This window comes from Oreochromis aureus, linkage group 7, assembly GCF_013358895.1.
Source record: "Oreochromis aureus strain Israel breed Guangdong linkage group 7, ZZ_aureus, whole genome shotgun sequence".
NCBI lineage: Eukaryota > Metazoa > Chordata > Actinopteri > Cichliformes > Cichlidae > Oreochromis > Oreochromis aureus.
Window position 1 is genome coordinate 53,358,626 of NC_052948.1, and position 14,705 is coordinate 53,373,330.

At 40.9% G+C, this 14,705-nt stretch overlaps 1 protein-coding gene across 1 annotated transcript; it reads left to right on the forward strand.

Annotated features, from left to right (window-relative positions):
- Positions 1-13,063: 13,063 nt before the first annotated feature.
- Positions 13,064-14,480, forward strand: LOC120441086. Its single transcript, XM_039614760.1, has 2 exons — positions 13,064-13,708; positions 13,821-14,480. Exons 1-2 carry the CDS (start codon positions 13,463-13,465, stop codon positions 14,478-14,480), a joined length of 906 nt encoding a protein of 301 aa, XP_039470694.1. The 5' UTR covers positions 13,064-13,462.
- Positions 14,481-14,705: the final 225 nt, after the last annotated feature.

Genomic DNA, 14,705 nt, shown 5'->3' on the forward strand with positions numbered 1-14,705 from the left:
CTGTAAAATGTGTGCGTACTCGTACTCGTAAAAGTCAACCGATACCATGAACCGATACTAATGTAGCCCGGATGGGAATTTGGTAGTAGATACTCATAATTCCCATGGACTTGAACGCCACATAAGGTGTTCACAGTTCACAGAAGAGAACGGCATGGAGAGATGCACGAGGTTAGCTGAACCAAAGTGAGAGACTCGGCTAGTTTTACTGAGGTTAACTTGCACAAAAGAGTGTGTGACTAGAAAGCTAACTGTGTGAGAGCTTCGCAACAGAGTGTGGGTGAAGTGACTTTTTGTTTCAACGGTCGCACCACCGTCCGTGGAAAACTGTGTTTCCAGCCATGACCGCCGAGGCTAAAGGCTAGCCCGGACTGCTTGGCTGCGCCACGGAGGCAGCTGCTATGGACTGTCGGAGAGCTGGACAGTGACTGGCTAACGCGCTGTAGCAGAGACAGCATCGGGTCCGCAGGGAGTGGATTTAGTGTGGGACTGGTGAACGGCGACCTACCGAGCAACGGAACTGTAAGTCAGACTTTTGTGCTCTTACTGGGGAGAAGAGGATTTTTCTCCATCGTCCGGCGTGGGCAGCGATCAGGCCTGCAACAAGTGTGAATGTGAGTGTGTGTGGTGCCCATGTGTGAATATTGTATGTTTAGTGGATTTATATAACGTGTTTTGGAGTGTATATTAGTGAGTCACTTGCCAAAAGGTGATAACATAAGTTGGGTTGTTTAATATAATTTGAAAGGGAATTATTTCATTTATACAGTGTATTTCATTTGGTTAAGGAATTGGAATATCATTTGAGTTTAAAAAAGGGATGTGTTGTACAGTATTTGTCTCTGCCCTTACGTTCAGTAAACGTTTCGTTTGTGTTAAAGAGCTGTGTGGGGTCGTTTCTTTACTACCGGTTAAGTTTAACTTGTGTGTGGCAGAAGTATCAGTTTTTGTACTCGGTATCGGCAAGTACTCAGATCCAAGTATCGGTATCGGATCGGTTTGAAAAAATTGGTATCGTTGCATCCCTACTAGAAATTAATATTAAATAAATTCTAACAACAGCTCATCAAGTTTGAAGGTGCTTCTGTTGTTTAACGCGACCTCCGCAGGTTTGCTCTTTCTGACGCAGAGAGAAAAGCCGATCAGCTGATCGGGACAAATCGCGTTGCTTTTCACCTCAACTTTAAAGTTCGACCTCCTCGGCTGTAGTCGGTCCAGCCCAGAGTCGATCATGACCAACTGGCCAATACACCACTATTCATTTATACCGTTGAAAAAAATAAAAGAAATAAAACCCCATCGGCCCATAAAAACGAAAAATCACGAGCGGCCCACCGGGCAAATGCCCGGTATGCCCGATGGCCAGTCCAGCTATGAATATCGGATCGGTCCATCTCTAATTAAAACTAAGTAGCTACCGCCATTGTTGGAAACTGGAATTGGCTGGGCCGCACTATGAATTCTGCTATATGGTTTTTCAATGTTGTTGTCTGGGTGGGAAATCGGGAGAAATTCGGGAGAATGGTGGCTCCGGCACATTTTCGGGTGGGGCACTGAAATTCAGGATTCTCCTGGAAAAATCGGGAGGGTTGGCATGTATGACAGAGAGGTGGGGAAAACCCTTGATTTAAATAGAAGTGTTTCAGGAAAAAGTGAAATAAATGAGCAGCACCTGGCTGAATTTCAATGATACTGGAGACGGAAAAGCTGAGTGCTGAATTTATAAAATTAGGAGCTTTCTAAAGTGATACCTGTTTTTATTTTCAGCCATTTTCCATTGTGGAGGACCAAAGGTTTCAAACTTGTCCAGGCCTTGAACCTAATATGTGTTCTCCCTGTTACTAATAATTGCATAAAAATAAGGCTCTTATGAAAACATTGAATAAAAAAATTCCTCGAACAAGACTACATTTTCAGTCCTGTATTGAATATTACATAAAATAAACTATATACAAAGTGTCTTTGAATGGCTGAGATGCTGAAATTTCTGCAAGTAGCACAGAGTCATGGCTCAGTTTCTGAGTGTCTGCATGAGTCTCACAAGCCTGAATGTGCGTCTTAAACCATTTATAGTTCTTATGTCACGTTTTGCAGGGCAAGCCGTGTGGTGTTATGAGAAAGGACCCAAGATGCAGGCAAAGGCTGTGATGCGAGTGAGCTTAAGTTTTTTCTGAATGCTTAAACCCTAACTGTGATTCTTGTAGCACAATTTCTAAAACTATTAATACTTATAGAAAAACCACTCACTGAGTTTGCAAAACTAAAAGCACAAACACTGCTTTGCACTCAGTTTGCCATTTTGTAACACACACTTTGCAAACCTGTAGCTACAATCCACTGCACAGCACTCTTTTTGCAGAACTGTAAACACAACTCACTCCTTTACACTCAATTTGCAAAGGATCAACACACTCCTAGCAAAACTATACACATTTATGGCCATTATGTACACTATTTTGCCAACTGTCTGGCACACTGTCACATGTGAAAACTTTTTTAGATAATTAGTTCACTTTGCAATCAGCCTAAGCACTATAATACAGGTAAGCTGTGTGTGTGGAGTACAGTGGAGGGAGCAGGAAGAGTGAGAAGTAGAGGAGGCCGAGGAAGAGGACGTGGAGGTGAAGAAGTAGGATGAAGAGGACAACAAGGACAAGGAGGAGCAAGAGGAGGACGAGGAGGGGGGAGAGGAAGGGTAAGAAGAGTAAGAAATAGAATTGCTGATGACATCAGAGCTACAATAGTGGACCATGTAATCAACCATGGAGTGACCCTGAGGGAAGCTGGCCAACGGGTTCAGCCTAACTTGAGCCACTACACTGTAGCAAGCATCATAAGGACATTTTGAAATGAGAGTCGGTTAGTACAGTCACTTTGCACTAAGATTTGTAGCACTGCCATGCTAATGAGAAACACAACGATACCATAGATGTAAAATTCCAGAAGATATTTTCCCCTGTGCCTTGGACTAGAGCAGCGCTCCCCAACTCCCGGGCCTCGGACCGGTACTGGCCCGTGAGTCGTTTGGTACCGGGCCGCGAGAGTTGAGGCTCAGGTGTGAAATGTATGGTTTTCAGGGTTTTTATCGGTTTTCAGCGTTATTTTGTTATCGTTTTTATCGTTAACTCGCTTTTCCTGGGTCTTTTCACATGTGTTATGAATAAATCTTCTTTTTTTGGTACCGGTACTAGTTTTATTTTGTTGTGTTTATCCGCGACACCTTAAAGGCCGGTCCGTGAAAATATTGTCTGGCATAAACCGGTCCGTGGCACAAAAAAAGGTTGGGGACCGCTGGACTACAGGACATTTCATGTGATGTAGACGAAATTTTGTGGCCAGATCCACAGAGATGACACAATGTAGACTGATTTCTTTTTTTTCCTCAGTGAAATTACTATTTCGTTTTGTCTTGGAAATAAACACTTGTGTTTGTTTTGATGTGTGTGAATAAACACCAGTACTTGAAGTTTGGATCCCTCTATGCTTACGGATCTATGACAAAAGTATGAGCTCAAACTGACATAGCCTACCTTGTGCACAGAGCAAGCAAAAGCCAGATGTGTTTTTCATTCATACCATCAGTGTGTAGTTGGTGCATTGTGTGCTTATTAATTTGATGGCTTGTGTTTACTGTCTGATACAAAAATACCATTTTTACAAAGGTGTGGTGAGTTAAGCAAAGGTTATTCGCTTTTACAAGAAAACTACAATGTTTTGCTGATTGGGTGAAGAGTTTTCTTATTTGTGTGTAGAGTTTTGCAAAAATAGCCAATAGTTACAAAAAATGTGGTCAAGGCATCAGAAAAAACTGTAATAGGCTGGTGTAGAAAATTGCTGCCACACTGCCGCCTCGACCTGGGCTTCGAGTATCCTGATAGTTTGAATGACTCGAGGGAGTTGACTCATTTAAACTAACATAATCATCCTGCTGTCACCAGGTTTCTGTAAGGCAGAGTAAATTGATTTGTTGAGCAATTATTAACTAATGTACTAACAGAGACTTGGAAGAGAGAGACCTAATCTTTAATAAACCACATTTCACATTGTTTTACTCTTTGGTGCTGTTTAGAATACTGTATCCATGTGATTTCTTTATGTTTAAGTCATCTTTTGCTGATTTTAGTTTGTTTTTTGTCAGTTTTGTCAGTTTGGGAGCTTACACTCTCTCCCTGGCTGGTGTCTGATCTTATCTAACGATATGTTTTATGCATGCGCATTGAAGGGAATGTAAACTTCAACACTGAAGTTTACCGGAAGCAAACACACACAGACCAATACCTACTCTTTGACTCCCACTACCCTCTGGAACACAAACTTGGAGTAATCAGTAACCTAAAACACCGGGCAGAAAATGTTCCTTCTAAGCCTGAGGGGGAAAAGAGGTAACACACACATATAAAAAAAGCTCTTAAAACATGTGGTTATCCCAATTGGGCTTTCATCAAGTCAGCAAAGATGCACAGAAAAGAAGATCAGACACCAACTAGGAAGGATCAGAAAGACAAACGCAACAATATAGTCATCCCCTGTGTAGCTGGTTTATCAGAAAAACTCAGGAGAGTCTCCAAGAACAAGATCCCAGTGTACTTCAGACCCAGCCACACACTCAGACAAAAACTGTTTTATCCCAAAGACAAAACTCCTGAACACAAACTTAACAACATAGTGTATCCTATACAGTGCAGCGAGGAATGCTCAGATGTCTACATTGGAGAGACAAAACAGCCACTTGATAAATGCAAGGGACAACGTAGAAGAGCCACCTCCACGGGACAAGACTCGGCTGTCCATCTGCATCTAAAGGACAAAGGTCAATGTTCACATTTTGGACAGAGAAGACGTTCACTGTGAACGACCATCTTTGAACAGAGGCGGTGGCTTACAAGACCAACTGTCTGGCACCCATAATCCAGTTTTGAGATCCCTTCCCAGACGTCTTAATGCCCATCCACATCCTGGGTCGACCTCAATAAATCACATGATATAGTTGGGCTAGGTTTCACAATGGGTCCACCCGAAACCTTGGCTGATTGTGACCCACACCCGTTTTCATGCCTTGGCTCATGCGGACACTCCCATAGGGTTTAAAATCTGGGACTCTCCACTGATTGCGTTTAGAATTGAATAAGCTTCTCGGATGAGAGGTGAAACGTCTGCAAGAAAACTTAAAGAAGTCCAGACACTTTTCTTTCCAAGTAGTTTTGAATTCTTCCCTTACAACAATATTTATAGTAATAATAATAAACACCTTTTTTTAGTAACTTGATTTTGTGCTCACTTATGTTATCTTTGTTTAATATTTACATTTGTTTGATGATATGAAATATTTAAAAGTGATAAACACAGAAAAAAAGAAAAAAGAACAAGAAGGGGGCAAATACTTTTTCACACCACTGTATGTGACTCTTTCCTTACTGTTGTGTACTGTAACTTGATGATAGCTTAGAAATCCCAATCCACCAGGAGATTTGAGCCTGGAAACCTTCGTCCTCAATCCAATTCTTCTTCATCCTGATCCTGAGACAATCAAGGGCTCTTTCTCTCTCTCTCCTTTCATTGCGGTGCTCATTATGGTCTCCCACCCCTGGCCCACGCACCTGCCATCTCCACACTTGCTGCCTATCTTCATAATCCCGAGCACTACTTAAGATGGCAGCACTGTGCTACTCGTCGCTGGATCATTGAGCTATCAGCGTCAGTCGCTCAGTAGTTTGAAAATCTGAATCTGAATCTGTGAGTTGTTTCTGTCAGTTCGTCTCTAACTGAAGTTTTTGTGTGCAGATCTTTCCTGGACCTTTCCCTGCCTGCCTGTAATCCTGTGAACGAGTGTGTGGATGTGTGTGACCCAGTTACGGAGTGAGGAGAGTGATTTGGAGACCTTTTGGAGCCCCCCCCCACCTGGTGTTGTGTGTATAAATAAATTAAATGTCTTCTCTACAAGGATTCCTGGTCTGCGCCTGAGTCCATTAACTAATCGTGACAGGTTGACATTGAACTCATCCAAGATCTTTGATAGATGGTGTCAATTTGAAAATCCTTGGTGACTTCCTTTTTGATTTATTGCATTGAAAAGATTTTTTTAAAACTTGATCTTCTACGTCCATGTCTTGAGGTCTATGTCAAGATCACTGAGATCCAAAATCATCCTAGATTTTTAGTAGTGGTATCAATTGGTATCAATCTGCTGCTGGATCAGAGACTTTCTCTCAGACCATGTACAGAGAGTTAGAATGGGGCCTCCTCTTTTCCCCAGCCTTAACACCGACTCGCCACAAGGCTGTGTACTAAATCCCCTACTGTACACTCTGTACACACATGACTGTGTCAGTACCCACCCAGGCAATGAAGTGATTAAGTTCGCAGATGATACCACCATGGTGGAGCTCATCTCTGGGGGCGACGAGACAACATACAGAGCTGAGGTTCAGAGGCTGTCGGATTAATGTGCAGACAACAACCTGGACCTCAATACAACAAAGACAAAAGAACTTGTTAGTCGACTTCAGAAGGAGGAAGTCTGAGCCGCAGCCTGTCAGCATCAATGGGGGAGTGTGTGGAAAGGGTGTCCAGCTTAAAGTTCCTGGGTGTGCACATAGGCACACACCTCCAATGGAGCTCAAACACCTCGGCGGTTTTAAAGAAGGCCCAACAGCCACTCCACTTTCTGAGAATCCTCAGAAAAATGGACCTGAAGAAGGAGCTGCTGATTGTCCTCCAGCTGCACCACGGCACACAAAAAGGCACTCCAGTCATCAATATGGCCCAAAAAATCATTGGGCATCCTCTTCCCTCACTGAAGGACCTGTACAGCACTCGCTGTCTCAAGAGGACACGCAGCATCCTACGGGACTGGACACACCCAGGACACCGGGTGTTTAAGCTGCTGATGTCTGGCAGGAGATTCAGCTACTGAGGTTGGGGACAAACAGACTTAAGCACAGCTTTTACAACAGGGCAATAGCCATAATCAGTGCGAACAGCTGACCTGATGTTATGGGTTTTCACTGTTTATAAATAAGTGCTTAAAAGCAACTTATTGGCAATAATGTATAAACAATAATATGTATTAAATAGAAAATGGTTTCCTGCAATTAAGTGTAATGGCTTATAATTAGATATAACTGTGTATGTTCTAGATCACTATCTATGAAAAACGTCTTTAAATTCATTGTTTTTCTTTTTATTTTATTCATTCACTCTAAAGACCTCTGCCATCACACTGTGTATCTGCTGCTTTTGTCGGGCAGTATAAATAGCAATTTATCAAAATAGACATGAGTGAAATACAGCAAATAAGGCAAAAACAGTTTTTATAATTCTAACTAGCTTGAAAGTCAATATTTGGTATGACCACTTTTATTCTTCACCATGACTTGAACTCTCCTGTGAAAGCTTTCATGTAATTTGTTTAACTAGTCTTCAGGAATAGTTCTCAAGGCTTCTTGAAGGGCATTCAAAGCTCTTCTTTGGATGTTGTTTCCCTTTGTTCCATTCTCTGACAAGATGATCCCACACTGCTTGAGTAATGGTAAATGGACTGGTTCAGGCACTCAAACCACCTGGTATTTCCATCCAAGTACTAACCAGGCCCAAAAGAGCTTAACGAGCCCCTGTAGTCCCTGAACTATTGTGATAGGTTGGGTTTATATTGGCAGCCATGTTCATAATTTCTTGAAGTACAAACAGCTTGGAGTGTTTTTAAAGACAAGCTGTACTTACACTACATTAATATAAATGTGTTTTCCATTGGCCATGTAACCACCGACAACATAAAGATTTAGCTAACAGGCTAACATGACTGGGACTTCTGTATTCAATGATAACATACTGTAGATTGTAATAAACTCAAAATGTTGATATAGATAAGTGCTGCACAAATGGTTAAGCACTAATGGAACCTAGGAAATTTGTGTCTCGACATGAAGTCTCCTGAGAATCTTATCCATTAGCTGGGAAATGTAGATCATCTGCTTAGAATCAATCACTTTGGGCAAGTAAGCTGAGTGTTATATTACTGACCAGTTTCCAGAAGACTGTACATTTACAAACATTTATCTCCTTGGGGGTAAATGACTGGCAACATGACTTTAAGAATCACATTCAACCGCCAGCTTGGTAATAAACTTAAAATATATAGTCTAATTTCTTTGCAAGTAAAAAATATTAAAATGTTTTATCTTTATTATTTGTGTTTTGTAATGCAAAAGAGTACAGGTCTTTTCGAGTTTGTGTTTATTATCATAAACTGTGCTCCTTGTAGCTTCAACTATAGCAGGAGGTACCTCACAGATGGCTTTGAGTACTTGGTATAGGTTTATAGCTGTGCAAACTGCAGATACAAAATGTATACAAAGGTGGATAACATCAAAATAAAAGACAGAATTTCAAGCTAAGCGTGTCCAGAGGTCAGCTGGACCTCATTGTAAATGCTCTATAGTTTCAGCTTAATTTGTTAATGTCACTGTTTAAATATACCTTTCTGCCACAGGTCTTTTCAAGGATAAATTAACTTTTTAGATTTTGTGTCAGAAAAAGGCTGTACTAACATCTGTAATGACAGCCTGATGACCGATTCTCATCTGCAGCCAATTTAGAGTAACCAATCAAGTTATCTTACAAGTAGTTGGACTTTGGGAAGAAATTAGAGTACCTACGGTAGCACGGGGAGAGCATGGAAACTCCACACAGAAAAGGTGACCTGTGGTTTTAAACCCAGGATCTTCTTGCTGTGAGTGAAATCCACAGTGTAAATTTAGGCCTTTCATAGTGAGATTTTCAGCTTTATTTATGCCATGTTAGTTCATCTAATGGCATCCACCTCACGCTCTAAGAACTGACTGAAATAAATCAAGTAGAAAGATAGACTTCTTTATAAGAATGATACAAAGTTTCAGTTATGCTGTCAATAGTTTTCTTTAAAAAAAAAATAAATGAATAAAAGTTCAATATCTGAAGGCTATTTTTTAGATGTTTATATTTTCCTGCTGGATGATTTTTAAAAGGCTATTTCAAAACGTTTGTATCTAAAAAGATTACTTGGTATGCTATATTAGGCATACTATGTAGCTCAGAGTGATGGAAGTATTGAGGCCCATAAAATATTTGGATGTCTGATCTCTGACAGGAGAGTTGGAGATTTGTAGAGACCACATTTTTGTAGCAGTTTTCATGTGTTTTTTTAAATGATCCATTTTTACACTACAGTTTTTTCTGAATGCTTAAACCCTAACTGTGATTCTTATAGCACAATTTCTAAAACTATTAATACTTATAGCAAAACCACTCACTGAGTTTGCAAAACTAAAAGCACAAACACTGCTTTGCACTCAGTTTGCCATTTTGTAACACACACTTTGCAGAACTGTAAACACAACGGGTTCAGCCTAAACTGAGCCGCTACACTGTAGCAAGCATCATTAGGACATTCTGAAATGAGAATCGGTAAGTACTTTGTAGCACTGCCATACTCTAATGAGAAACACAACAGTACCATACATGCAAAAATACTGAAATTGTTACTTTAAAGAATTGCTAGATGTCCAGATGTTGGGGGCAGAGGCAGAATGTTCACTCCAGAGCAAGAGACCCATATAGTGAACATGGTGATTGCCAATAATGCAATAAGACTGCACGAAATACAGCAGCGCATAATTGATAATGACACCATCTTTCAAAATGTACACAGTGCAAGCATTTCTGCACTAAGTCGTGTACTTGCGCACCACAGAATAAGAATGAAGCAAATTTACAGAGTTCCTTTCGAGAGAAACACAGAACGTGTAAAGCAACTGCGATATGACTATGTGCAGGTAAGCTAGTGTCATTGGTTCTGAATTTGGAAGTGCATACTGTAGTGCTGTGCATGGGCCTGATGTGTTGCATTTGTTTTGTCTTGTCCAGAGAGTGATGGAACTAGAAGCAGATGCAATGGGACATGAGCTACTTTTTTGTGGATGAGGCCGGTTTAACCTCAGTAAAACCAGGAGACGTGGCAGGAACATTATTGGACACCGTGCCATCATCAATGTCCCAGGACAATGTGGTGGTAACATAACCATGTGTGCAGCTATAAGCCAAAATGGTGTTGTTCACCATCATGCAACCATAGGCCCATACAACACTGCACATTATTGCATTCCTGGACACCATGCATGACATGCTCACTGTTCAGAGACCAGAGCAGACCCGATATGTCATCATATGGGACAATGTTAGTTTCCATAGGGCTGCTTTGGTCCGCAACTGGTTTACAGACCACCCATCCTTCATGGCACTCAACCTCCCTCCATACTCTCCATTCTTAAATCCCATCGAGGAGTTCTTCTCTGCCTGGCGCTGGAAAGTGTACGACCGTCATCCTCATCAACAGGTAGCCCTTTTACAGGCAATGGAGGAGGCATGTGGAGATATTGACCAGGCATCATGTCAGGCCTGGATACGCCATTCAAGGAGATATTTTCCCCGGTGCCTTGGACTGGAGGATATCGCATGCGATGTGGACGAAATTTTGTGGCCGGACCCAGAAAGACGACATGATGTAGGCTGATTGTCTTTTTTTTTCCTTTTTTTGTGAAATTCCTATTTTGTGTTCTGACTTTGTCTTGGTTTTGATGAGTGTGAATAAACACCAATACTTGAAGTTTGGATCCTTGTATGTTTACATGACACTATGACAAAAGTGTGACCTCAAATTGACATCTGTACACAGAGAAAGCAAAAGCCAGATGTGTTTTGTATTCATACCATCAGTGTGCAGTTGGCGCATTGTGTGCTTAGTAGATGATGGCTTGTGTGTACTGTTTGATACGAAAACACCATTTTTATGAAGGTGTGAAGAGTTAATCTAGCTGTGTTCGCTTTTGCAAGAGAACTACAATGTTTTGATAATTGGGTGACAGGTTTTCTTATTTGTGTGTAGAGTTTTGCAAAAACAGCCAATAGTTACAAAAAATGTGCTTAAGCAATCAGAAAAAACTGTAAATACAAAACACTGTGAGACAGCGGGAAAATAATATTTATCTATTCATTCATTTATTCTTGTACTCACATTTTAACAAAAAAAGAGCTGCAGTAAAAAAGATATATATACATTAAAAAATTACATATTTTTACAGCATATTCAGATAATTTATTCCGCTTCATCATCATGCCTCTGTGCTGGGACAGGCCTCAGGACTTCATCCACATCACATGTTATGGTCTCCCTTGCAAGGCAACGAGGAAAGAATCCTTTAGCATGCCGAATTCAGCCCTGGCAAGATTCCAGTCCTATCTCACCACATGCTCCATTCATTGCTTGAAGTAGATTTTCCTTTGTGTAAGGGTTTCGGTCGTATACTTTCCATCTCCATGCTGAGAAAAACTCCTCAAAAAGGGACAGTATGGTGGAAGAAACACATTGATAAAATGCTGCTCATTGTGAAACCAATTGTATATTCTTGGACCATGGTGAAAGCTCACATTGTCCTAAATGGGATGCTCTGCCTACTCGTGATCTCTCTACTCAAGCAAAGTAGAGAGATCGCGAGTAGGCAGTAGTAGACCATCCTGGAATGTTGCTAGAAGTTCGGTGTTGTGTGGCTCAACAGTAACATGACTGTGGAGAACCCCATAGCTGCAGCTATGGGGATAGTTACATTTCCACCACGCTGGCCAGGCAGTTCAGTTCAGTAATGGCATTGCGACCTTTTCTTCTCCTTTTTGCTAGATTCAAAATGTATGTTGTCTTCTATAATCCACTGCTGTATTTCATGCAGTCGAATTGCATTATTCTGATGGACCATATCCACAATAAGTGTCTCCTGGTGTTGTGAGCACATGCATGTTCTTCCACCCTCACGTGGCCGTCTTTCAATTCTAAACAAAATACCATTTAGTTATAAGTATACTTGTACACATAGCACATGTATACACCATACTATTTCATTTACAGAACTAAAATTAGTTTGGTGTGTACAGAGAATCTTTGAGCTTGACTGAATGGTTAGGCCTCATGAATACATCTTTGTGGAGGAAGCTGTATTCAATCTCGCAAAAAGCAGAAGAAGAGGTTGCAGCATGTGTTTTCAATTTTGAGTGGTAGTGTGTTAATGATGAAAACAGTGTGTTAGTTGTGTTTAATTTCTGTGGCCTGTGTGCACCATTCAGGGTACAAGTGCACCACATTGCTAAATGTGTTTTGTGTTTGAGAATGTGTTTAGAGTTTTGGTAAATGGGAGATTCAGATTCGCAAATGGTGTCCTAACCAGATGAATAGTGTTTAAGATTTTGGCAACTGTGGGATTGATTTGATGAAAGAGTTTTCATAGTTGACAGTTTAGTTTTTACAATGGGATTTAGTGTTTTAGCAATTCAGAAAAACTGTAAGACCTTTAACATATATGTGAAAAAACAACATGAAATACTTATTTTTAGTTTTACTCTCATACTGCAATTCACTGCTATGCTTAAATAAATATGATGGCTAGGCAACTTAAATTTTTCTCTCTTGTCCTCTCTCCTTTGCTCTGTCTCTCTCTCTCCCTCTGTCGCCTGGCCGGAACTCATGGGTTTCTGCTTTTGGCCTACACACCTGTGGGATGGTGAACACCTGCATCCCATTAGCCTCCCACTATTTACAGTTTTTTACAGACGCTAGGACACATTTCGCAATACTTAGGTCACTTTTGCAAAACTCCTCACACAGTGAGCACAACAGAAGTCTATGTGGGCTAAACTGAGGATCAGTTATCATTGTTTTGGCACAAAATGCATTCAATGACTACATCTCTCAAATTTCATGAATTATTTTCTCACTCAGACACAACAACTGCCAAAAATCTTCGTACGTACAGGACATTTTGCATGCACTTACATACTGTTTTCAAAACTGTTAAACTTATGGTCAAAACAATAACATAATGCAAAACTGAATAAGACAGCAAAATTCAACAGCAATATTTTATTGAAACATATTTTAAATCTAAAAATGCAGTTTAACCAGCCACAGCTGATTCTCATTGTAGATGAACATCTACACAGGTGCTACTCCTTCAATTTCAGTACAAAAGGAGACAACTGCTGAATAGGTTTGTTTTGTGATGTAAACATGGACCCAGCCAGAAATGGAGAAGTGGCTGAAAGAGGAAGAAGAGTGGCTGGGAGGGGGCGAGGAATACGTATGCATGGTGGAAGAAGAATAAGAGGAAGATCAAGAGCTGTAGTCGCAGATGAGATCAGAGCTACTGTAATTGATCATGTAGTAAATCATGGTCACTCACTGAGAGAGGCTGGTCAGAGAGTGCAGCCAAATCTGCAACGCTCTACAGTGGCATGTATTGTTAGAGTTTTCCGGCAAACCAACAGGTAACTTGTATTCTGCAAGGGCATTTGCACATTTCAGAAGTAAATAAGCTTTTGTGTAATTGTTGTTGCATTTCTGCTTAGAACTCAACGGTTACCTCACACAGGAGGGAGAGGACGGATGTTCACTGATGTGCAGGAAACTGCCATTGTTGATATGGTCATCAGAAACAATGGGATAAAACTCACTGAAATTAGACACAGAGTCTTGGCAGACAACGTTACTTTCGCAAATATTCACAGTGTAAGCATAACAACAATTTCTAGAGTCCTGAAAAAACATCAGGTCAAGATGAAACAATTGTACACTGTGCCTTTTGAGAGGAACTCTGAACATGTCAAGCAACTCAGGAACCAGTATGTCCAGGTAAGATCACAATAAAATACAGATCTGTTTTGAACAAAACCAAACACGCACAAAGACAATTTTACAAATTTACTACTGTAACAGCTTATGTTGCCTTGTGGATTTATGTTAGAGAGTCATGGAGATTGAAGGCAGGCAAACACACCACATTTTCATCTTTGTGGATGAGGCAGGTTTCAACTTGGCCAAAGCACGGCGACGAGGGAGGAATGTGATTGGGAAGAGAGCCACAGTGAATGTCCCGGGCCAGAGGGGTGCCAACATCACAATGAGCGCAGCAATATCCACTGATGGACTGCTGTTACACAGACCACTAATTGGGCCATACAACACTGAACGGCTCCTTGCGTTCCTGCATGATCTCTATGGAAGGGTTGTGCTAGGTGAGGAAAGGGATGCGGAGAGAAGGAATCAGCCAACATTTATAATTGTATGGGACAATGTGGCATTTCATCACTCCCGTGCAGTCACCGAGTGGTTTGCAGCCCATCCCAGAATGGAGTCTCTTTTCCTCCCACCTTACTCTCAATTCCTCAACCCCATAGAGGAATTCTTTTCCTCATGGCGGTGGAAGGTTTACGACCATCATCCACATGATCAAATGTCCCTCCTGGATGCAATGAATGCTGGATGCCTGGAGATATCAGCAGAAGATTGCCAGGGATGGATCAGGCATGCCAGAAGATTCTTTCCTAGGTGTATTGCCCTAGATGACATAAGATGTGATGTGGATGAGAACCTGTGGCCAAATGGAGAAGACCGAGTAGATTAGCATTACTATTGTATGTGTATCAGTGGATGGTGTGTATACAAATTCTTGTATTTTGGGATTACTTAGTGCAAAAAAATAAAAATACATAAACAAATATTAACGAATTCTGCATGATGTTCATTCCAGTAACATATATTGAAATTATGAACAGAGATGTGTCCTTGTTTTACACAAGAAAACACTGTGTAATGCTACATGTTGTTAGTGTTTTTTAGGTCATTGTTT

Bases quoted from the DNA above. Each gene is read 5' to 3' on its own strand.
- LOC120441086 (XM_039614760.1), top strand. From the start codon at position 13,463: ATGTTCACTGATGTGCAGGAAACTGCCATTGTTGATATGGTCATCAGA. The intron at 13,709-13,820 runs GTAAGATCACAA...GATTTATGTTAG, and splicing joins TCAGGAACCAGTATGTCCAG to AGAGTCATGGAGATTGAAGG.